Source organism: Bufo bufo, chromosome 3, assembly GCF_905171765.1.
Source record: "Bufo bufo chromosome 3, aBufBuf1.1, whole genome shotgun sequence".
NCBI classification, from domain to species: domain Eukaryota; kingdom Metazoa; phylum Chordata; class Amphibia; order Anura; family Bufonidae; genus Bufo; species Bufo bufo.
This window is the reverse complement of record NC_053391.1, coordinates 289,546,242-289,570,128: the sequence shown is the minus strand read 5'-3', so window position 1 is coordinate 289,570,128 and position 23,887 is coordinate 289,546,242. Positions and strand designations below refer to the sequence as shown.

General features: G+C 42.7%; 1 protein-coding gene across 1 annotated transcript in view; it reads left to right on the top strand.

Moving 5' to 3' along the window:
* Positions 1–23,887, top strand: part of ITPR3 (inositol 1,4,5-trisphosphate receptor type 3) — a 605,308-nt gene that overhangs the window by 246,568 nt on the left and 334,853 nt on the right. The window contains 10 exon segments of the mRNA XM_040424182.1: positions 3,281–3,400; positions 5,554–5,736; positions 7,855–8,106; positions 8,585–8,729; positions 9,186–9,336; positions 15,254–15,450; positions 17,120–17,249; positions 19,304–19,361; positions 19,451–19,613; positions 22,712–22,873. Coding sequence (XP_040280116.1) covers positions 3,281–3,400; positions 5,554–5,736; positions 7,855–8,106; positions 8,585–8,729; positions 9,186–9,336; positions 15,254–15,450; positions 17,120–17,249; positions 19,304–19,361; positions 19,451–19,613; positions 22,712–22,873 — 1,561 coding nt within the window.

The following is a 23,887-nucleotide window of genomic DNA, read 5'->3' as shown; positions in this document are numbered from 1 at the left end:
TGCAATGCGTGTGGTGAACGCATTGCACCCACACTGAATCTGGACCCATTCACTTCTATGGGGCTGTGCACATGAGCGGTGATTTTCACGCATCAATTGTGCGTTGCGTGAAAATCGCAGCATGCTCTATATTGTGCGTTTATCATAGAAGTGAATGGGGCTGCGTTAAAATCGCAAGCTTCCGCAAGCAAGTGCGGATGCGGTGCGATTTTCACGCATGGTTGCTAAGATGACAGTCTATTCACTGTATTATTTTCCCTTATAACATGGTTATAAGTGAAAATAACAGCATTCTTTAATACAGAATGCTTAGTAGAAGGTCAATTGAGGGTTAAATTTTTTTTAAAAAATTAACTCACCTCCTCCTCTTGATGCCGATCTCTAATTACTTCTTTAATCATGAGCTGCCAGCTAAAGGACCTGTGGTGATGTCACATCACATGGTCCAATCACATGGTTTACCACAGTGGTGATGGACCATGTGATGAGCTCAGTGACGTCACCACAGGTCCTTTGGCAGGTCCTGAAGAAAGAACAGGAGACCGGCAGCTATGCGATCAATTGGAGGAGGTGAGTTAATGTTTATTTATTTTTTTAACCCTCAATTGACCTTCTACTAAGCATTCTGTATTAAAGAATGCTATTATTTTCCCTTATAACCATGTTATAAGGGAAAATAATTACATCTACACAAGCTTGAACCCAAACCTGAACTTCAGTGAAGAAGTTCGGGTCTGGGTACCACATTCAGTTTTTTATCACGCGCATGCAAAACACATAGCACCCACACGATAAAAACTGAACAACGGAACGCAATTGCAGTCAAAACTGACTGCAATTGGGTACCTACTCGCGCGGGTTTGCCGCAATGCACCGGGACACATCCTGAGCCAAAACGTGACGACCGTGTGAACCCAGACTAAAGGGTGAGTCAGAACAATTTCACACAAGCATATTCAGTGAGCGAAATACTCTCTGGGGTAGTTTTATCAAAACTGGTGTAAAGGAAAGCTATCTTAGGCCCCTTTCACATGGGCAAGATTTCCGCACGGGTGCAATGCTTGAGGTGAACGCATTGCACCCGCACTGAATCCGGACCCTTTCATTTCTATGGAGCTGTGCACATGAGCAGTTATTTTCACGCATCACTTGTGCGTTTTGTGAAAATCGCAGCATGTTCTATATTGTGCGTTTTTCACGCAACGCAGGCCCCATAGAAGTGAATGGGGCTATGTGAAAACCGCAAGCAAGTGCGGAAGCGGTGCGATTTTCACGCACGGTTGCTAGGAGACGATCGGGATGGGGACCCGGTCATTATTATTTTACCTCATAACATGGTTATAAGGGAACATAATAGCATTCTTAATACAGAATGCATAGTACAATAGGGAAAGAAAACCTACGCTCATCACATGGGCCGTCACATGATCCATCACCATGGTAAAAGATCATGTGATGGACCATGTGATGAGCGCAGTGACGTCATCAAAGGTCCTATTCCTCAAAGAAGAAGACAGAAGAGAAGCTGGGCTGCGCGAACAAGTGGATGAGGTGAGTTAAATTATTTTTTATAAATTTTTTATCCCCTCCAGCCCTATTGTACTATGCATTCTGTATTAAGAATGCTATTATTTTCCCTTATAACCATGTTATAAGGGAAAATAATACAATCTACACAACACCGATCCCAAACCCGAACTTCTGTGAAGAAGTTCGGGTTTGGGTACCAAACATGCCGATTTTTCTTACGCGCGTGCAAAATGCATTACAATATTTAGCACTCGCGCATCGCGCATGTTTCTGCAACGCACCCGCATCTTTTTCCGCAACGCCCGTGTGAAACCAGCCTTAGTTGACCACAGCAACCAATAAGATTCCATCTTTCAATTTTCAGAGCTCCTTTGGAAAATGAAAGGTGTAATATGATTGTTTGCTATGGGCAACTAAGGCTACTTTCACACTTGCGTTTGGTGCGGATCCGTCTTGTATCTGCACAGAAGGATCCTCACCGATAATGCAAACGCTTGTATCCGTTCATAACGGATCCGTTTGCATTATTCATTTAAAAAAAAGTCTAAGTCAAAACGGAACCGTCTTGACTTACATTGAAAGTCAATGGAGGACGGATCCGTTTTCAATTGCACCATTGTGTCAGTGAAAAACGGATCCGTCCCCATTGACTTACATTGTAAGTCAGGACGGATCGGTTGGGCTCCGCATCGTCAGACGGTCACCAAAACGCTGCAAGTTGCGTTTTAGTGACCGTCTAAAAAACGCATTGGAGACCAAATGCAGCCAAATTGATGCATTCTGAACGGATCCTTATCCATTCAGAATGCATTGGGGCTGAACTGATCCGTTTTGGGCCGCTTGTGAGAGCCCTGAAACGGATCTCACAAGCGGACCCAGAAACGCCAGTGTGAAAGTAGCCTAAGCCAGTTTTCCTTTACAACAGTTTGATAAATCTTCCCCCTTGTGTCAGAGGTATTACCCGTCCCAAATGCTACTCCTGTGACATGGATCCATGATATTATAATGGTTTATAATGCTGTGTGTTTCTGCCTAACCTCAAATCAATAATTTCTACTGACAGCGTTATGTGAGTACAATATGTGAGTACAATTCATTAGAGTTGAGATTGGGCAGGAACACACAGCATTTTAAATCATTCTAATGCTGTGGGTCCATGTCATAGGAACAGCATTCAGGACTGGAAATACCTCTGACACACGAAGTGTATTTCTCACACTGAATACGCTTGAGTGAAATTGGCTCAAGAGTTTCTTGTTTATATTGTTATTATAATATAATTAGATTCTAATATTATTAACCACTATCTCTGTACCAGCTTTTTTAAAACCTCTGAAAATTCTGTTGCTGGGAATCTGTCAACATTTTATTCTGCACTGTCATAGAAGGCAGCATATCCCTGAGCAAAGTCAGTATTGAGTTCTTGCAACACAGTCCTGATATTGTTTATTGCTATAGGAAAAGAGCTATCAACCAGTGGTAGGGTAGTGGGGAGGGCCTGGAGTTCTTGAAGACGAATATTCTCAAACTTGTGCAGTGTATTGAGGGAACTACAGTGCTTGGCTCCCAGTGGAGCTGCAAAATACAGATTGTAGCACAACTGGGTCAATACAAAAAAGTGACCCAGTGTTTTGCACAAGACCAGAGATAGGGCAGAATAAAACCGGTGACAAATTCTGTTTAAGATACACAACAAATGTAACATTTTAAAATTATTCCACAAATGACTGCATATATATGTGTCTTCTAGATTTCTGGATTATCTTTCTGACTTGTGTGTATCAAATCATATTGCAATCCCAGTAACTCAAGAGCTCATCTGTAAGTGTGTTTTAGATCCCAAAAACAGTGATATCCTCACAAAGACTGAGTAAGTACACTTTTCAGTGAAATGCAGCTTTTTTACCATGATTAAGATTTGCTTAAGACTAGTTTATGTTGGTTTGCTTATGGTTATATGCTGTTTAACACTCCCATAATTTTTTTTAGCATATATTAAAAACGTATATGTGCATCTATATTTTTTTAAATTTATATTATGACAGAAAAAGTTAAAGAGGACCTGTCAGCACAATTTGCAAAGCAATCTACAGGCAGTACGTTATAGAGCAGGAAAAGCTGAGCAGATTGATATATAGTTACATTTGAGATAATGATCGGCCGCATTGCAGCCGATGAGTCGTCCATTGGATCATTAGTACGAACAATCCCACCAACTAAACTGCCCGACCAGGGGGTCAGTTTTTAATAAAAACAGACTCCCTGGTGTTTGAGCACAATGGCAGGTGATCGGCTGAATTCAGTTGATCATGCCATCAACATGCAGTTTCGGCAGATGAACTGTCGAAGTTTTCCAGAATGGCGGATTACATTTTCTGCAGACAAGAGTCTGCTGCTGGCTATCACAAACACTTGTCCTCGCTAGTTTTTCGAACAACAGTAGGCCAGAATGGATGAAATCTGCCATTCCGGCCGACTTTAATTTTATGTGTATGGCCTCCTTGACAGCTATCTCACACTTAGGGCTCATGCACACGGCCGTTGGTCGGCCTTTCTGTGCATTGGGGACCGTCTCCAATGCATGGGCAAAATCCATGCAGATTCCGCAGACGGATCCAGACCCATTCAACTTCAATTGTTCCGTGATCCGTCCCCACCGCAAAAAAATAGAACATGTTCTATTTCTTTGCGGTGCCGAGGCATAGGCAGAAACCCCAAGGAAGCACTCCTTAGTGCTTCCGTCGGGTTCCGTGCCTCCGCTCCGCACCAGACCTTCCAGATTGCAGACCCTTTCAAGTGATTATAATGCGTTTTGCACACGCGGGAGAAAAATCGGCATGTTTGGTACCCAAACCCGAACCCGGACTTCTTCACAGAAGCTCGGGTTTGGGATCGGTGTTGTGTAGATTTTATTATTTTCCCTTATAACATGGTTATAAGGGAAAATAATAGCATTCTTAATACAGAATGCATAGTACAATAGGGCTGGAGGGGTTAAAAAAATAATAATAATAATTTAACTCAACTTAATCCACTTGATCGCGCAGCCCGGCTTCTCTTCTGTCTTCTTCTTTGAGGAATAGGACCTTTGATGACGTCACTGCACTCATCACATGGTCCATCACATGAACCATCACCATGGTGATGGATCATGTGACGGACCATGTGATGAACTGCAGTGACGTCACCACAGGTTCTTTTCCTGTACACAGCAAAGATGAAGACAGAAGAGAAGCCGGGCTGCGTGAGCAAGTGGATTAAGTAAGGTAAGTTAAATTATTATTATTATTTTTTTAACCTCTCCAGCCCTATTGTATTATGCATTATGTATTAAGAATGCTATTATTTTCCCTTATAACCATGTTATAAGGGAAAATAATAATAATCGGGTCTCCATCCTGATCGTCTCCTAGCAACCGTGCGTGAAAATCGCACCGCATCCGCACTTGCTTCCGGATGCTTGCGATTTTCACGCAGCCCCATTCACTTCTATGGGGCCTGCGTTGTGTGGACAACGCACAAAGAGAAGCATTCTGCGATTTTCACGCAACGCACAAGTGATGCGTGAAAATCACTGCTCATGTACACAGCCCCATAGAAATTAATGGGTCCGGATTCAGTGCGGGTGCAATGCGTTCACCTCAAGCATCGCACCCGCGCGGAAATCTCGCCCGTGTTAAAGGGGCCTTACTGTGCTAAAATCCAAACAAAGAGGAATATAAAGAGCCAGGACAGGAAGTAGAATACATGGAGTACCTTTGAAAATTGATTCCAGAAAAGCATCAGCCTGTTTTTTTTGTTGTTAATATGTGACAATTTTTTTTTCAAGAAGTGTCCTTTTAACATTTTAAATTGTTTTGAACTATTGAATTTGAAACATAGTCATTTTATAACTGAAAGGTTATTAGATGATTATAACATAACAACAGCATCCCCTCTCAGAGTAATAATCCCACCAGTTGTCATGACTAAATTTACAACCAATGTGGATCTACAATCTTTGATGTACTATTTTTTTGGAAGGCTGAGACCAGTAAAAGAGATGTCCCAGTCCCCAGAATATATGAGTATTGAGTACTGTGAAGATGAAGTCTGGCTAGTCTGGTTAGACAAAAACAATGATACCCATGAGAAGAGCATCCGACAGTTATCACAAGAGGCAAGGGCTGGAAACGTCCATGATGAGAATGTATTGACGTATTATCGGTAAGCTTGCTTTTATTATACAGCTTAAAGAGGACTTTTTAACGGTTCTGACCTTATAATACCTTGCACTATAGGGCATGTTTAAGAGATGGCATCGCGTCAAAAAAATTTCTGATACGCTGCTCCAATTTGGTGATGTGCCCCCCGTTCTCTTTTGCCGCCCTGTATGCTAATCAATAACATTTCTACAGAGAGGAGGAGATGGCCGCATTTCTCAGGGAGCATCTCCTTCTCCCTGGCTGTTAGCTGTCCAATCACAATGGACAGCTGTGTTTCTTAAACTCTATATAAATAATAGTGGGTTCACTAATAAATATACATAGATACCGTCAAGTCCATATAACTACTACTAATTAGAAAATGCATTCAGTGGATTTCTTGCATGACAAATGTTCTCCCTTCTTTCTTCTTGACATTTTTCTATACTGCTTACATACTGGCCATTTATATAATGTACTAGCTGAAGGACCCGGCTTCGCTCGGGTATATTTGATCTATTTCATTTAATGTTTGTGTGTGTCGTTAAAAGATAACACTATCCACTATAACAGTGACATCTACAGCACTCTACCCCCAAAACAGTGACCTCCACAGCCCCCCACCCCTTAACATGGACCCTCCAACAGTGCCCCGTCCATTAAAATTGGACCTCTACAGCAGCCCACCCCCTTAACTTTGACCTTTACAGCAGCCTTTCCCTTTAACAGTGACTTTCACGGCATACCACCCCCTTGACAGTGACCTCCACAGGGGCCCGCCCCCTTAACAGTGGCCTTTACTGGATCGGGGGCGTGTCCTTTTGAACCTTTTGAACAGCTCACTCTAAGACAGCAGCACTGTACTGTCTGAGTGTGAGCTGCAGGGAGAAAGTCATCCTCCCTCCCACCTCTGCAGCTGACAGAAGTTGATTTTTACCTTCATTTTTTCAATCCTGTCGGCTGAGGAGTGGAGGGGGCGTAACCTAACCAGATCGGGGCATGGCTTAGCGCGACCTAGAAGTTGATTTTTAACTTAATTTTTTCCAATCTCAGTCGGAGTGGGAGGGGGCGTGGCCTAACCAGATCGGGGGCGTGTCCTTTTGAACAGTTCACTCTAAGGGTCCATTCACACATCCGAGAATGGGTCCGCATCCATTCTGCAATTATGCGGAACGGGTGCGGACCCATTCATTCTCTATGGGGCCGGAAGAGATGCGGACAGAACACAGTGTGCTGTCCGCATCCACATTTCCAGAGCGCGGCCCCGATCTTCCGGTCCGCAGCTCCGGAAAACATAGAGCATGTCCTATTCTGTTTCGCAATTGCGGACAAGAATAGGCATTTCTATGGGGGTGCCGGCCGTGTGTATTGCGTATCCGCAATTCACTACGGACGTCTGAATGATGCACTGTGCTGTCTGAGTGTAAGCTGCAGGGAGAAAGTCACCCTCCCTCCCACCCCTGCAGCTGACAGAAGTTGATTTTTACCTTCACTTTTTCAATCCCCACTCAGAAGTGGGAGGGGGCGTGGCCTAACCAGTTTTAAGTCTTTTGAGGGTGGACATATTGTGGCAGGGGGCGTGGTCTCCTTTCTGCAAGAGTGACACCCCTCTGGGCACCTTACTGGCTCATTTGCATACCAAATAAACTGGATTTTCAGAGGATAAAAACATCTATTGCTGGAACAAAGGCACATCTTGAAATAATGTACCAAGTGCTATTAGGCCATGGCTTTACTTCAATAGCAATATCCTGGTGACAGAGTTGCTTAAAGCTCTCCTACATCAGTGAAGATAAATGGCTGGGTTGTTATGGAAACCTGGAGTAAAACTGTGCATGTGGAGGCTGGAGGACCTGCGAGCTTCTATTGGCTGATAAGGGTCATGTGACCAAGCTTCTATTGGCTAATGCATTTTTTGGGAATATCTCAGGAACGGTACATCCTAGAGAGCTGAGACCTGGTCTAAAACCTTCCCGGAAACCTGATTTACCTGTCTGACAAATTTCGTGATTGTAAATGCGACGGTGCGGATTCCTTTAGCAGACATACACACACACACACAAACATCCACTCACCTTTATATATTAGAAGATGTTGGGTTTTCAGTTGATAATGTTTTCACTTTGTGTGTATATTCCAGTTACCAGTTGAAACTTTTTGCACGAATGTGCCTAGACCGTCAGTACCTGGCTATCCATGAAATCTCGAAGCAACTGAGTGTTGACCTGATCTTCCTTTGTATGGCTGATGAGATGCTGCCTTTTGAGATCAGAGCTTCTTTCTGTCATCTTATGCTGCATGTCCATGTTGACAGAGACCCACAAGAACTGGTGACTCCAGTAAAGTATGCCCGCCTGTGGACTGAAATCCCTACAAGCATCACCATTAAAGAGTAAGGGAATTATATTTTACAAGTATGTTATTTCATGAAGACAATGGCTTTCAATAATATCTATTAAATTAATTAACAAGGATGTTTTCTTAAATACAGCTGGACCTGTGAAGAGAAGTATACTTACCTGCATCCTGCTGCTCCATTTGGGTCCACGGGTCTCAGTCTGTCTTCACCAGATTTCTGGTCTACGTGTGTAGACCTCCAGCATGGACAGGGTCACATTCACCGCTGCAGCAAATGACTGGCCTAGCAGTGATATGTCTCCAAGCATCACTTTTGGGTCACTTGGTGCTTGGGGACATGTCTCTAATGAGGCCAGTCATTGGCTGCAGCCGTGCATGTGAGCCTGTCCGTGCAGGAAGTTTACAGCTCAGGAGCCGCAGAGTCCCAACCGAGTAACGGGGAGCAGGTTATTTGAGTTTAGCAGATGTATTCACCATTGCTATTGACAATTCTTTTATTTTCCTACTCAAAGCTATGACTCCAACCTGAATGATTCAAGAGATGACAAGAAGAATAAGTTCACAAACACAATGGAATTTGTGGAAGATTATCTCAACACAGTGGTCAGTGAAGCTATGCCATTTGCCAATGAGGAAAAGAACAAGCTAACATTTGAGGTCATTATATAATTTACACATTTAAACAAATAAAGACAGATTTACTCTGTGCTGTATTTTATGCCATATGCCATTTTGAGTGCAATTTACACGTGGAAATCATTGTAAGTATGATTGTTTGTCCTCATTTGGCAGCACATTCCCTTTTTACATGGGCCAATGCGCAGCCGACAAACCATGATTTCTAGTGATCACCCGACAAATAAGCATTTGCTCTCTTGTGACGCGATAGGCACCATGTTTACTTGGGCCGATGATCAGGAACAAGCCATTATATGCTTGCTGTCTTAAGTATACATACATGTGTTCTCATTTTTATATAGCTGTTTTTATTTAATGATTATTTTATATTTAGTTATTGACATAAATGTAATTGTTGCCTAGAATAAAGGATTGAGATATCAATATGCATCTGTTTGATTATCTATAGCTAATTTAGCTACTTAATTTTTGTAGGTGGTGAGCCTTGCACGTCATTTGATATATTTTGGATTCTATAGCTTTAGTGAACTTCTGAGGCTGACAAGGACTCTACTGGGAATTATAGACTGTGTTCAGAATTCACAGGCAATAGTGCCACATCCCGTGTACAGCGAAGATGCAGCAGGTATGCAACAACTGGGCAGTAAGATTTTCTGCATAAAATATGTAGTATACTAGAAGCAGATGCAAAGATGTCAAATCATAAGTGGCATTATACAATATAGAAATTGAGCCTTATTTTAAGGTCTTAGGGTGCCTATTCTTGCTCTAACCACATGCAGATTAATATCAGTTGCCAAGGTTTTGACATTACCACTGTGTAGTGGTATCTGTATAAATTGCTATGTGTATATGTAATAATTTTTAAATATTTGGCATTAGGAATGTTTCAATATTTTCTGGTCAATAAACATGGTGAAACCAGCTTGTAGGCTCCATATGATGATACACAATAAATAGTTGTCCGAATTTGGCTGGCCAGTGTTTAGTTTAGATGCTTAAAATCACACAAAATGGAAATTTCAAAGCTAAAAATTTTGTAAGCCATGGAAGATTTTACTGTTATTTTCTTATTGTGAATACATCTGTATTGATTGCACCATAAAAACTGGTCATTTAGACTAGAGGACAATCTGTGTAGAAGTTGAGTAACTTTGTAAATACTATACTATTACTTATCTTATACTGATCCTAAGATACAGCCTGTATTTTAGCCAAAAGTGGCATTCACTGTTCTTTAGGCTTTAGACTTAAAGTGTACCTAAACGTTTAACTGAACTTTATTAATTCCTATTCTAAATGTGCTAAAAATATATTTTGTAGTATATATTGTATTTTGCATTGCTTCTCCTGCCTCCTGTCTGTAGCAACGCTGTTCCGCTAAAGCCTGGCATACATGGGCTGTGTCAGGCTTTAGCACAAGACGATGCTCTTCTGCCTGCTCTGGTAAAGGCTGACATAGCCCATGCATGCTAGGCTTTACCGGGGAAGCGCTGGTACAGGCAAGAGCGGCGATGCTCCGGCCTGTACAACGCTCAGTGTGGCCACAAAAGGATCCGTACTCCCATACACAGCGCTGGATATGGATTTTAAAGTGTGATCTGCACCTGAATTTCAGGTGCCTATTTTGCATGGAAGAGTAGGAAAAAAATATATATATAAAAATTAAAGTGTATTACAGTTATTGTTTTTAGCACATTTAGAATAGGATTTAATAAAGTTTAGTTAAAAGTTTAGATACACTTTTTAAAGGGAACCTTTCAGCTCCTGTATGCTGCCGTCTCTGAGGGCAGCATAGTTTAGTGACAAGCTGCCTCCACCCTCCAGACGATGATTGACAGTTATTTTCCTATGCTCTACAGGGAACATCGTCTGGAGGGTGGAGTAGCTTATATAGCAAGCACTTCATTGGATTTGTCTCTCTCATCACTAGTGTGTGCTGTACAGAATTGTTGGTCAATTCTATAAAATTGCTATAAAATTGTTAAAGGTGTTGTGCAGTGGCATAATCTTGATGACCTATCCTCTGGATATCCCGACACCTTCACCGAATCTCGGCACCTCCACTGATCAGCTGTTTGAAGGAGTTGTGGCACTAATGAGAGTGCTGCATCTTCTTTAATGCTAACTCTCTTGTAGCAGTGGTGCAGTGTAATTACAACTGCTCTTTCTATTCAATTCCTGATGATAGGTCACCAATATTATACCACTGCACAAACCCCTAATATGTATTGGTAAGTATTGAAGAGGACACAGTGCTCGCACAAGCGCTGTGACCCCTTCAAAACAACTGATTGGCGGGTGCTGTATGTCAGACCCTCACTGATCCGATATTGATGAACTATATTGAGGGTAAGTTATTAATATTATGCCACTGAACAACCCCTTTAAAGATAAAACACAACAATGTTAGCAAAACAGATCTTTGGCTTATGGCAGATACACATTTAAATACGTATAGCCAGCTTAACATTTAGACAGTGTAAATTTAAACTACAAGGGTTAAAAATGCACCAGGGTTATCAAAGTGGCTGATTCTGGATGACAAATCCGTTCCCCCATACACTTAAAGGGAACCTGTCACGTGGATTTTGTGCATAGAGCTGAGGACATGGGTTGATAGATGGCCACTAGCACATCCGCAATATCCAGTCCCCATAGCTCTGTGTGCTTTTATTGTGTAAAAAAACCGATTTGATACATATGCAAATTAACCTGAGATGAGTCAGAGCTTGAAAATATGACTCTTCTCTGGTCACACAAGTAAGATATGACTCTTTTATGCTAATTTGCATATGTATCAAATCGTTTTTTTTTTACACAATAAAAGCACACAGAGCTTTGGGGACTGGGTATTACGGATGTGCTAGCGGTGATCAGCTCTATACACAAAATCCCGGTGACAGGTTCCCTTTAAGTGCATTTTCATCTGAACCTGCAGAGAATGGCGGGTTTGGCTGACAATCTAATGTGTATGTAGGAGCATCATCTGACTTTGTATTCCCAATACTTTTGTTCTCCCATGAGATCAGTCGCCACCAGAAGTGTCTGGCAGCAGCTTTCTCCTCTATCTGAGGGTGGCATAAATGTGAGACCGAGAATTTGAGCAAAACCCTGGGTCACATACTTGATTTGACCCAGTTGTTTTGCTATCTCTGTACTGAACAGTTATAGTCTGAGCTGAGTCCACTCAATACAGAGAACACACCAAGGAACCCTCATATTCATGAGCCTCTGGCTCTCTCCGCCTCTCTGCTGCTGATCGTAGTAGGAAAAATATCAACGAGTGTGGAGAGGCAGGAGCTCATGAATATGAGGACTCCCGGCAGCAATCTCTGTAAGGAGTCGATTCCAGATAGAGCAGCGTAAAACTGTTGACAGATACTTAAAAAATGTGGTGCCAAGCATGCACACCAGTTTTTTGGGTACATTTTGACTTCAAAGCATGCACACCAGTTTTTTGGGTACATTTTGACTTCAGTGTTGTAATCTGATGTAGGAAGTCCTTTACTGCACTATAACAGCTCAGCTAAGCTGTTTGGGACGTATCTTCCAACAAGCTTGTTGTCTGTTTACAGGATTGTTAGTGCAGATCTATGATACAGTATATGCTGTAACTCAGGATCACTACAAGGCAAGTAAATAAATTCATGTTACTCAACTTGTCATGTAGATGATGTCTGTATATAAACTGCAAAATGGTATACAAAGGTGGGCTTACCCTTTAACCCCTTCCCATCTAGTGACGTGCTATTACATCATGGGGACTGTACAGTTCATGTGTATTGACAAAATACTATGTCATGGTGATTGTACAGGCATGAGTTGTATATATGACTTTCTCACAGGAGCTGGATTGGAGCTAGCTCTGATTCCAGCCTTTTTGACCCCTTAGCTGTGCAACCATGACATCTAAGTGTTTGCACAGAGGAAGGGGGCTCCCTCTGTCTCTCTATTGGCTATCCCATGAGGCAGTTGCAGGTTATAGAAGGGTTACTATAGAAGCTGGAGACATGTTAATGGCCTGTGGGTCTGCCATGTATGGAAGCTTTTTAGGCAGATGTAGGGATTAATAGAGGTTTGCAAATTATTATAAATATTGCAAAAATGACACTTTCCAGAATGCAAATCACCAAAACAAGCCGGTACAAGCAATGATACAAGCCATATTAAAAAATGCTTTATTATACTGAAAGAATAAACAAAAATATTACGGTACACATTTAATATTGGTTCGTCCATAATGAGCTTTAGGGATCATGCACACAATCATGTTTTTTGTCCGCATCTGATAATTTGAATGTGGACTTCAGTGGGGCTGCAAAAAATGGGGACAGCACACCGTATGCTGTCCGCATCCGTATGTCTATTCTGCTGCCCCACAAAAAAATAGAACATGGACAAGGATAGGACTGTTCTATAGAGGGCAAGACGTTATGTTCCGCAAAATGCGGAATGCACATGGCCGATATCTGTGTTTTGCAGATTTGCGGACAGCAAAAACACCAACGGTCGTGTGCATGAGCCCTTACTATGAAAAAAATTTGCTATTTATCCCACACCATGAATGCTGTAAAAAAGACCATTTAAAATTTGATATTTTTTTCGTCCTGACCCCCCCAAAAAGGAATAGAAAATGTTGTTAGTAGCCCAAGATAGTACCATTAAAAACAGTATAAAAAGTAGTAAAACATTGGTGTTGCCATAGTCGACCCACAGAACAAAGTTAATTAGACGGTCTAATGAACAGGATAAAAAAATGATTAAAAAATAAAAAACAATTGAAGAATTGATGTTTTTGGTTCATCCTTCTCCCAATTTTTTTTTATTAAATTAACGAAAAAGTGGCATGTATCCTAAAATTAGACCAATTCAGCTTGTCCCACAAAAACGAAAGCTCCTATGCAGCTCTGTTAGTGGAAAAAATACAAATGTTAAAGAGGACCTTTTACCTCTCCTGACATTCCTGTTTTAGGGCTCTTTCACACTTGCGTTGTTGTTTTCCGGCATAGAGTTCCATCGTCGGAGCTCTATGCCGGAAAAATCCTGATCAGGATTATCCCAATGCATTCTGAATGGAGAGAAATCCGTTCAGGATGCATCAGGATGTCTTCAGTTCAGGACCGGAACATTTTTTGGCCGGAGAAAATACCGCAGCAAAAATCCTGAACACTTGCCGCAAGGCCGGATCCGGAATTAATGCCCATTGAAAGGCATTAATCCGGATCCAGCCTTAAGCTAAACGTCGTTTCGGCGCATTACCGGATCCGACGTTCAGCTTTTTCTGAATGGTTACCATGGCTGCCAGGACGCTAAAGTCCTGTCTGCCATGGTAAAGTGTAGTGGGGAGCGGGGGAGCAGCACACCCACCGTCCGCGCGGCCCCCGGGGCGCCCCAGAGCGACGCCAGGGCGCCCCACGCGCATGGACCACGCGTTCGCATGGATCACCCCGGGAGCCGCACGGGCGGCAAGCACACTGCTCCCCCGCTCCCCACCACTACCATGGCAACCAGGACTTTAATAGCGTCCTGGCTGCCATAGTAACACTGAACGCATTTTGAAGACTGATCAGTCTTCAAATGCTTTCAGTTCACTTGCGGTGTTACGGATCCGGCGGGCACCTCCGGCAACGGAAGTGCACGCCGGATCCCAACAATGCAAGTGTGAAAGATCCCTTAATAGCTGCATGTATTTCCCATGTAATAACAATTGTGGAGCATCTATTCTTATGTCTGTATGATGGGCCATTCCTTCATTATTTCTACTAGAAGTTATAAATGAATTGCTATTAGCCTTCAGTAAGGGTACAGAGGGGTGGTAACCAGGTGGGGGTGTGTCCCTGCACAGACTCACTCTATCCAATCAGTGCTGCCATTTTCAGACTGTGAAGGTACACACCCCCAACTTGTTTCCTCCCCTCTGTACCCTTACTGCAGACAGCTAGCAATTATTCATAACTTCTAGTAGAAATAATAGAGGAATGGGACATCATACAGACATGAGAATAAATGCTCCAGATTTGCTATTACATGGGGAATACAAGTAGCTATTAAGACAGAGATTTCAGGAGTGGTGAGAGGTCCTCTTTGAGGCTCTCGGAATGTGGGAATGGAAAAAAAAGCTCAATGTCTTGAAGATCAAAGTAGGTCCTGTCCTTAAAGGGGTTTTCTGCGTTCTACATATTGGTGACCCAGCCTTAGGATAGGTCATCAATATCAGCTGTTCACTTGAATGGGAGCTGAAAAGCAGTATTCGTCACTACCATTACATAGTGGATGGAGCTTTCTTCTTCTGACTCCATACGCAGTTTTTTTTTTCCAGTGTTGGGCAGTTGATGAAAACACCTGATTAGTGGGGTTGCTGTGTGTCAGACCCCCACCGATCTGATATTGATGATCTATCCTAAGAATAGGTCAACAATATCTAGAGTATGGAAATCCCCTTTATGTGGTTAATCAATATACAGTACTCTATGTAAAAGTAAAGGTAATACTCAAGCAGTCAGTTCTTGGATAGCTTTGATGCTTTTTTACTTTGCCAGAAAAAAATGTGAGGCGATCTATACAAGGAATGGGACAAATGATGTCCACAATGGTGCTGACTCGAAAACCATCTGTGTTCAATTCCTCTTCACTCATGAATTCTGTAGTGGGTCAGGAAGCTTCTAAGAGGAAGACTATCGGAAGTGAAAACATTACTGTGATGGAGACCAAGCTGAAGATCCTGGAGATCCTTCAGGTTTGCATACATTGGGTACAGGGTATTACTAACAGATTAATATGCATGCTATTTTCATTCATAACTGACTTGGAATTAACCATTTTTTTAGTATTTGGTGACCCACTGGGCAAAGTAGATATGCAAAAAAGCTCACTTGTGTATGAAGGCTCTTTTACATTAGGGCAACTGCTGCAGGCAAACAGTGAATTTATGTACTGCATAAAAGATGTGATCACCCTTTGAACAAACGCTTGCTCATTTATCAGGTGACTGGTGGCACATTTACATGGGCAATTAGTGGGAACAAACATATGTACAAAGACTCTTCCCTGATGATTGCCTTAATCCTTGGCCCATGTTAAAGGGCCTGAAAGAGAGCATGTCACCATGAAAGAGCATAAGTAGCTGAGTAGAATGATATATCGATTTTGTGGGAGGATACAGTGAAACTTGTAATTTTTCCATTTAAAGGGGGTTCTCCGGGCTTTTAATATTGATGACCTATACTCAGGATAGGTCATCAATGTCAGATCGGAGGGGGTTTGAGGATAGGTCATCAATATTAAAAGCCTGGAGAACCCCTTTAAATATCTTCTCTTTTTTACTTCAATTGTACATGGGGGCAAACCTACCCTTTTGACCAGATCTTCTAAGGCAGCGATGCCCAACTTGCAGCCCTCCAGCTGTTGCAAAAGTACAATTCCCAGCACCTAGACAGCCTACAACTATTAGGACATGCTGGGAGTTGTAGTTTTGCAACAGCTGGAGGGCCACAGGTTGAGCATCCCTGTTCTAAGGGAATCACGCATACCTGACACAATGCGAGCAGGTCACTACTGCAGCCAGTCAAAACGGATGTTTACATCCTGGGAGAGCAGCGGAGCAGCTAAGGCAAGGGAGAGAAGGAGCAGGGAGCCAGCTCTGGGAAGGGGAGGCAGGTGGGAATGGTTCCCTCCGCAGGTCTGCCCCCCCCCCCCCACCTCCTCAGGGGTGGACAACCCATTTAAGTTCAGAAAGAGCAGAGGTTTATGTGTACAAAATGACACGTTTTACTGAATCTTTTCCCACAAAACTATATATCAGTCTGCTTAGCAGCTTGTGCTCTGTAACATGCTGCCTGCAGATTACACTGCTTTTCATCATGACAGGTCCTCTTTAAAGGGGTATTCCAGTAGGTACAAGTTATCCCCTATCCACAGGATAGGGGATAACTATCAGATCAGTGGGGGTCCTACCACTCGTTCCCCTACTGATCACGAGAACGGGGTCCTCGTACCACCTGCAGGCCCCTTTCTGCACCCCTAAAATGACCGGAGCAGCCAGTCACACATGTGTGCGGCCGCTCCATTCATTTCTATGGGGGTTCCGGAGATAGCGGAGTACAGCACTCGGCTATCTATGGAAGTCCCATAGAAATTAATGGCGTGGCCGCATGCATGTTCGCCTGGCTGTTCCTGTCATTTTAGGGTAGCAGCAAGGGGCCTGTAGGGTTTATGGGACCCCCATTCTCTTGATCGATGGTGGTCCAGGCGGTAAGACCCGCACTGATCTGATAGTTAGGAATAGGGGATAACTTGTACCTACCGGAATACCCCTTTAAGGCCTTGTGCTATTTGAGGATGTCTAGGTTTAACATGATTAGTATTGCCCAATTGTGTGATATAATGACTGGTTTGATTCTTTGCAGTTCATCCTGAATGTACGACTGGATTACAGGATATCTTACCTACTCTCTGTCTTCAAGAAGGAGTTTGTTGAGGTTTTCCCTATGCAAGATAGTGCAGCAGATGGGACTGCTCCTGCTTTTGATAATACAAGTAAACCACATAAAGCCAAAATGGTCTAGAATACGTAAAAATAATAAATGTGAAGATGAAAAGTTACACAATTTTTCAATATACTTTCTGAATTAGCTACGAGCAGGTTTTCAAAATCTCACCTTGGTCTTATTCAGGCCTCATGCACACAGCCGTGCATTGGGGACCGCAATGGACGGGCCCCATCCGTGTGGCAGCCGCGATGGACCCAAACCCATTCAAGTTGAATGGGTCCGTGATCTGTCTGCAACGTAAAAAAATAGACCCATTCATGGTCACCTCAGCACCGGATTACAGACCCGTTCATGCGGGGAGCACAAGGCCAGTGCTCGCATAATGCAGACCCGCTGTTTGAGGGGCGCAATACGGGCATGAGGCCTCAGTAGAAACTTTCATTATTTACTTCCAGGAGATAAAACTCTGGTCCTGGTCATCCCCCCATGCCAGTTTTCTGGCATAAAAAACATTGCAAGCCCAACTTTTTCTAATGCAGTTTCCGAAAAAGTGGCATGGAGGGAGGGGAGTATGGGCGGCATCATCAGCCTCGGCACATTTATCATCATTTACGCTAGTTTGAGCTAATGCAGATTTCATTTTATGCATAAGGACTGCCGGTGGATGTGCCTAGTTTATGACACCTTAAGTTAGGCTTGTCCTCCAGGTAAATGAAAATGTTGGTCTTTGATAAATTACCCCCACTGTGTAAAAGGTGTATTGGATAGTACACTTTGTTAGAAACAGCCCATTGCACCTCTCTTAATAGTATACAGCTGTGAAATACAGTTTTTTCTACCTTTAAAGGGAACCTGCCACCGGGATTTTGTGTATAGAGCTGAGGACATGGGTTGCTAGATGGCCGCTAGCACATCCGCAATACCCAGTCCCCATAGCTCTGTGTGCTTTCATTGTGTAAAAAACCCGATTTTATACATATGCAAATTAACCTGAGATGTGTCCTGTACGTGAGATGAGTCCAGCGTGAAGGAGCCCAGCACCTCCCCGCATCCTCAGAATCTCCTCCTTGCTCCCCGACGTCAGAAAGCTAGAGTGCTGTAATCTTGCGATGCGCGAGCTAGCGCAGGCGCAGTGTCGTCATAGCGTTCCTTCCCTGTGCTGGCATCAGCCTCACGTTGGGGAGCAAGGAGGAGATTCTGAGGATGCGGGGCGGTGCTGGGCTCCTTCACTCTAGACTCATCTCAGGGACAGGACTCATCTCAGGTTAATTTGCATATGTATCATATCGTTTTTTTTACACAATAAAAGCACACAGAGCTATGGGGACTGGGTATTGCGGATGTGCTAGCGGCCATCTAGCAACCCATGTCCTCAGCTCTATACATCAAATCCCGGTGACAGGTTCCCTTTAACTTCTGTAAATTCATTCAGGATACCATACAGATCCTCTCCAATTAAGTAAATACACAGGCTGTATTACTGCTTAAGCTTGCCATAGATGCATGTGTAAAGAACAGGTTTGTTTAGTTTAACATACAGCATAACAAATCAATTTACATATCCTTTAGGGACAGGGCACACATGACAATATCATACTTGTTATCATATTTAGTTTACCCAAATTTCTACCATTATTATAAGAAAGGATCCAGAACCATTGACTGACATTGTGTTTCATGTCAGTATCCCATGACGCACACAAAAACACTGCTTGCAGCACTTTTGTGTCCGGCTTGGAAATGCAACCAAACAGAACGGAATGAATTCTGGTTCACTCAGTTCAATTTTGTCCCCATTGACAATGCATCGGGACAAAACTGAAGTGTTTTCTTCTGGTTTTGAAATCCTATGACGGAACTCAATACCGTAAAGGAAAACGCTGATGGGAAAATAGCCTAAATCTATAGCAATATTAAAGCTGTTCCCAAAGTTATTTAAGGCTACATGCAGAGACTTGAAAGATAACTATACGTAGGTCTTACCATTTAAACATAGAAGAGGTGTTGATGGTGGAGGTCATATGAGTATATTGAGTCTTATTTTTCTAGTAAGGAATAATTGCCAGTGTAACAATACTGCAAGTCCTCTTTATTTTACAGATGCTTCTTTAAATGTAGAGCGCATTGGAGAACAAGCAGAAGCTATGTTTTGTGTAGGGTAAGAGTAACTAAGTGTAAAATGAGTGGTAAACCAGAAAAAAATAACTTCTTTGGTGCCTTAACAGAATACTATTTTTGTCACTACAGGAAGAATTCTATGTTGGAGGTAGATGATGAAGGTGGCAGAATGTTTCTGCGAGTCCTCATACAACTAACAATGAATGACTATCCAGCTTTAATCTCTGGATCCCTACAACTTCTATTTAAACATTTTAGCCAAAGACAAGAAGTGCTGCATACCTTCAAACAGGTATCAATCACATTGAGACCTAGATAAGCCTGTAACATGGACAAGAATATGGCAGAGAAATGTTATTGTTGATAAATGTAAAAAAAAAAACGCCACAGTAATCATATGGCATATACATTGCATGGAATAAAACTGGGGACAACAGAACAAAAGAAAGATTTGGATGTTCTGGTTACAAGTAGTGGTGCATTTACACTGGTCTATTATCGGGCTGATTATTGGGAACAATTGCTTGTACAAAACTCATTCTTGATAATCGTCCCATGTAAAGGAGCCACTGATCACCTGATAAGTGAGCAATCGCATCATGGGTAAATCTTTGCATCATTGGTCTCCAGTGTATTCGGTTAGCATTGTCCCTTGATGGAGAAATGCCCTGGATGGTGGCAAATTAAATTAAATTTCTACATACCATACGGATTGTGGAGTAATTTGATGATTGATGTGAGGTGCAGGATTTTCTAAGGTATAGTGATTTAAGAGCAACACTAGGGTGTGTTTTATCCCCTCTGAACCCGAATCTATGGAGTGATTACCGTTATTGGTTTGGCATGGTTATGTTGCTATTAACAATCACTGTGATGTAATAATTTAGTCTGTGTTTGCATGTTTGCCAGATATAATTAGAGATGAGCAAATTTCATATTCTGAAATTCGTTCGCGCTTCTTTTACTGGTAAAAGGAGAATTGCTTTATGGATTCCATTACAACAGACCATAATGCAATTCTATGACGGAATGCATAACGGATCAGTCCCATTTCCGTTATGCAGGGGAGTCCTCTCCTGCATAACGGAAACGGGATGGATTCGTTATGCAGCCCATAGACTTCTAATATGACGGAATGAATAACGGAATGCCTCTAAAGGCATTTCGCTATGCATTCCATCATAGAATTGCGTTATGGTCTGTGGTAACGGAATCCATAATGCAATTCACCTTTTACCAGTAAACGAATCGCAAACAAATTTCTTAACCGGAAATTCGCTCATCTCTAGATTTAATGGTATTTTCATGATTAAAAGATGGGAACCCCTTTTAATATTGCCAGGCAGTGTCCAAGTATTAAAAAAAAGAAAGACTACACATTCATCACCACAGTTGGCGAATAAATGGCTTCAGCATTAGCAGTATTCACATGCCATATCTGCACACATCACCACTGAGGCATGTTACATTTCTAGTCCAGTGGGGATAGGAAGAGAAGTAGAAGGGAGCTTGGCTCTAGAACTGGAGCACCGTTTGTCAATATGAAATGGGGTTTCCAGTCTCTGAGATTTATGAGTTAGGCTACTTTCACACTAGCGTTTTAGTTTTACGATATTGAGATCCGTCATGGGGGCTCAATACCGGAAAAAAACGCTTCAATTTTATCCCCATTCATAGTGAATGGGGACAAAACTGAACTGAACGGAATGCACCAAAATGCATTCCGTTCCGTTTAGTTGCTTTCCCATACTGGAGAGCAAACCGCAACATGTAGTTTGCTTTCCGTCCTGGGATGCGGAACAAGACAGATCCGGCATAACCCCCAATGCAAGTTAATGGAGACAGATCCGTTTTCTCTCCCACAACCTGCCACAATAGAAAACGGATCCGTCCTCTATTGACTCTGTCTTGGCAATGTTAAAGATAATACAACCGAATCGTTTTATAACGGATGCAGATGGTTGTATTATCAGTAACGGAAGCATTTTTGCTGAACCCTGCCGGATCCAGTAAAAACGCTAGTGTGAAAGTAGCCTTAGGCCCCTTTCACACGGGCGAGAATTCCGCGCTGGTGCAATGCGGGAGGTGAACGCACTGCACCCGCACTGAATCTGGACCCATTCACTTCAATGGGGCTGTTCAGATGAGCAGTGATTTTCACGCACCACTTGTGTGTTGTGTGAAAATCGCAGCATATTCTATATTGTGCGTTTTTCATACAACGCAGGCACTAGAAATGAATGGGGATCTGTGAAAATCGCAAGCATCCGCAAGCAAGTGCGGATGCAATGCGATTTTCACGCATAGTTGCTAAGGAGACAAAGGATGAGTTACCCGGGACCCCATTTACTTTATTATTTTCCATTGTAACATGGTTATAATAGAAAATAATAGCATTCTTTAATTCAGAATGCTAAGTAAAAGGTCCATTGTGGGGTTAAAAAAAATAAATAAAATGTAACTCACCTCATCCACTTGATCGTGCAGCCGGGCTCGTCTTATTTCTTCTTCTGGCAGGACCTGGCTGGAAAAGGACCTTCGGTGACGTCATCGCTCTCACCACGTGGTGAGCGCGGTGACGTCAGCGCAGGTCCTGCTGAATGAAGATAGAAGGTTCTTCTATCTTCATTAAGCAGGACCTGCGCTGACATCACCGAAGGTCCTTTTCCAGCCAGGTCCTGCAAGAAGAAGAAAGAAGACGAGCCCGGTTGCGCGATCAAGTGGATGAGGTGAGTAAAACTTTTTTTTTCTTTTTAACCCCACAATGGACCTTTTACTTAGCATTCTGAATTAAAGATTGCTATTATTTTCCATTATAACCATGTTATAATAGAAAATAATAAAATATACAGAACACCGAACCCAAACCCGAACTTCAGTGAAGAAGTCCGGGTTCGGGTCTGGGTACCACAGTCAGTTTTTTATCACGCGCGTACTAAACACATTGCACTCGCGTGATAAAAACTGAACATCTGAACGCAATCGCAGTCAAAACTGACTGCAATTGCGTACCTACTCGCACGATTTTCCCTAATCGCAAACGCAACGCATCCGGACCTAATCCGGACATGCTCGTCTGCAAGGGGCCTTAGCCTTTTTACTGATAAGTGGATTGTTGCTGGCTTACTTTGCCTGTAACAAATTGTTAAATGTAAAAAGCAATAGCTGTTACCCACCAGTGTCCTATAGTTTAAAAAAATAATTGCGTAATAAGAATTAATAATTGTGATAATGCCCCAAATACATATGAACAGACCTTTTTTTTTTAGCAACAATGCAGACAAATATTTCTTATTAAGTTAATTTGTGGTATTTTTTATCAGTAATTTTCATCTTTTCTAGGAACTTTTTTTTTTATTGTGCATTCTCTTTTGTTATTTAATTTTTTAGGTTCAACTACTTATCTCTGCCCAGGATGTTGATAATTACAAGGTTATAAAATCTGAGCTGGATAGGCTGAGGACTATGGTAGAAAAATCTGAACTCTGGGTGGATAAAAAGGAAAAAGGAGATGGCAGCTCCACAGAAGGAAACAAAAAGGAGAAAAAGGAGGTGGTACATTTGTGTTGTATAAGTATAAAAAGAGGCATGAGAAATTTGCATATCCTGTACCAAAAAAAGACTCGCTTCTCCCCTGCCTCTCTAAGATATAGAAGACCATTACTCTTATAACTACACTGTTTTCCCTGCATGGACTCATGTGAATGATGACAATAATCTCTGTAGAAAACAGAGGAACAAACAAATACTTTTTATATGACAGTGTCTGAACAACAATCAACAGTAGTTTAACCCGTTCGCTACCAGCGCCGTAGCTGTACGGCGCTGCGAACTAGATACAAAATACCAGCGCAGTAAAGCTACGGTGCGGTGTTCACCCAGTCCCTGAGCGAAATCGCTCGGTGACCTGGTGATGATGGCTGCTCACGATGGCAAGCAGCCATCTTCCCTAGGGGTACAGGGACGTTTTTCTGCCCCCCTGCAACATCGATCGCTGAGATTGGCCGATTTCTGTAGACTCGCCAATCCCAGCTCCGGATGATTTTTCATTCATCCAGGAAGCTGCAGAGGGGTGGAACAGGGTTTGTACAGGGGTGACTGGTGCTGAACTTGTCACCACCTGTCCCCTTGGGTCAGGCAGGGGACACCAGTGTTTGGCGTCCCCTGCCAGTGCTGCTATTGGCTGGAACAACACTCCAGCCAAATGCAGCGCTACAGCTGCAGAGGAAAGGGCTGAACTTCCCTGCATGCAGCCATTCTAGCTGGTGTCTGCATGCAGAGAGGTTCTGTGCCCGTCTGTGCTGCTGGTTGGCTTGCTGGGACTTGTGGTGCACCACTACTGCGACTTCAACTGTTCCTGGAAAGAAGAACATCTGGAACTGCTGCAGTGATTTATTTATTTTCATTTGCAGCAGTTCTAGATCCCTAAACCACCCTCCATCCCTGTCCCTTCCCGACCCCCCCCCTCCCATCCCTCTCCTCCGTCCTTTTTTTCCGAATGCCATTTGGTCCGTGCATTTATTTTTTATTTTTACAATTTTCCAGCTCTGCCCAACTTTTTCTGCG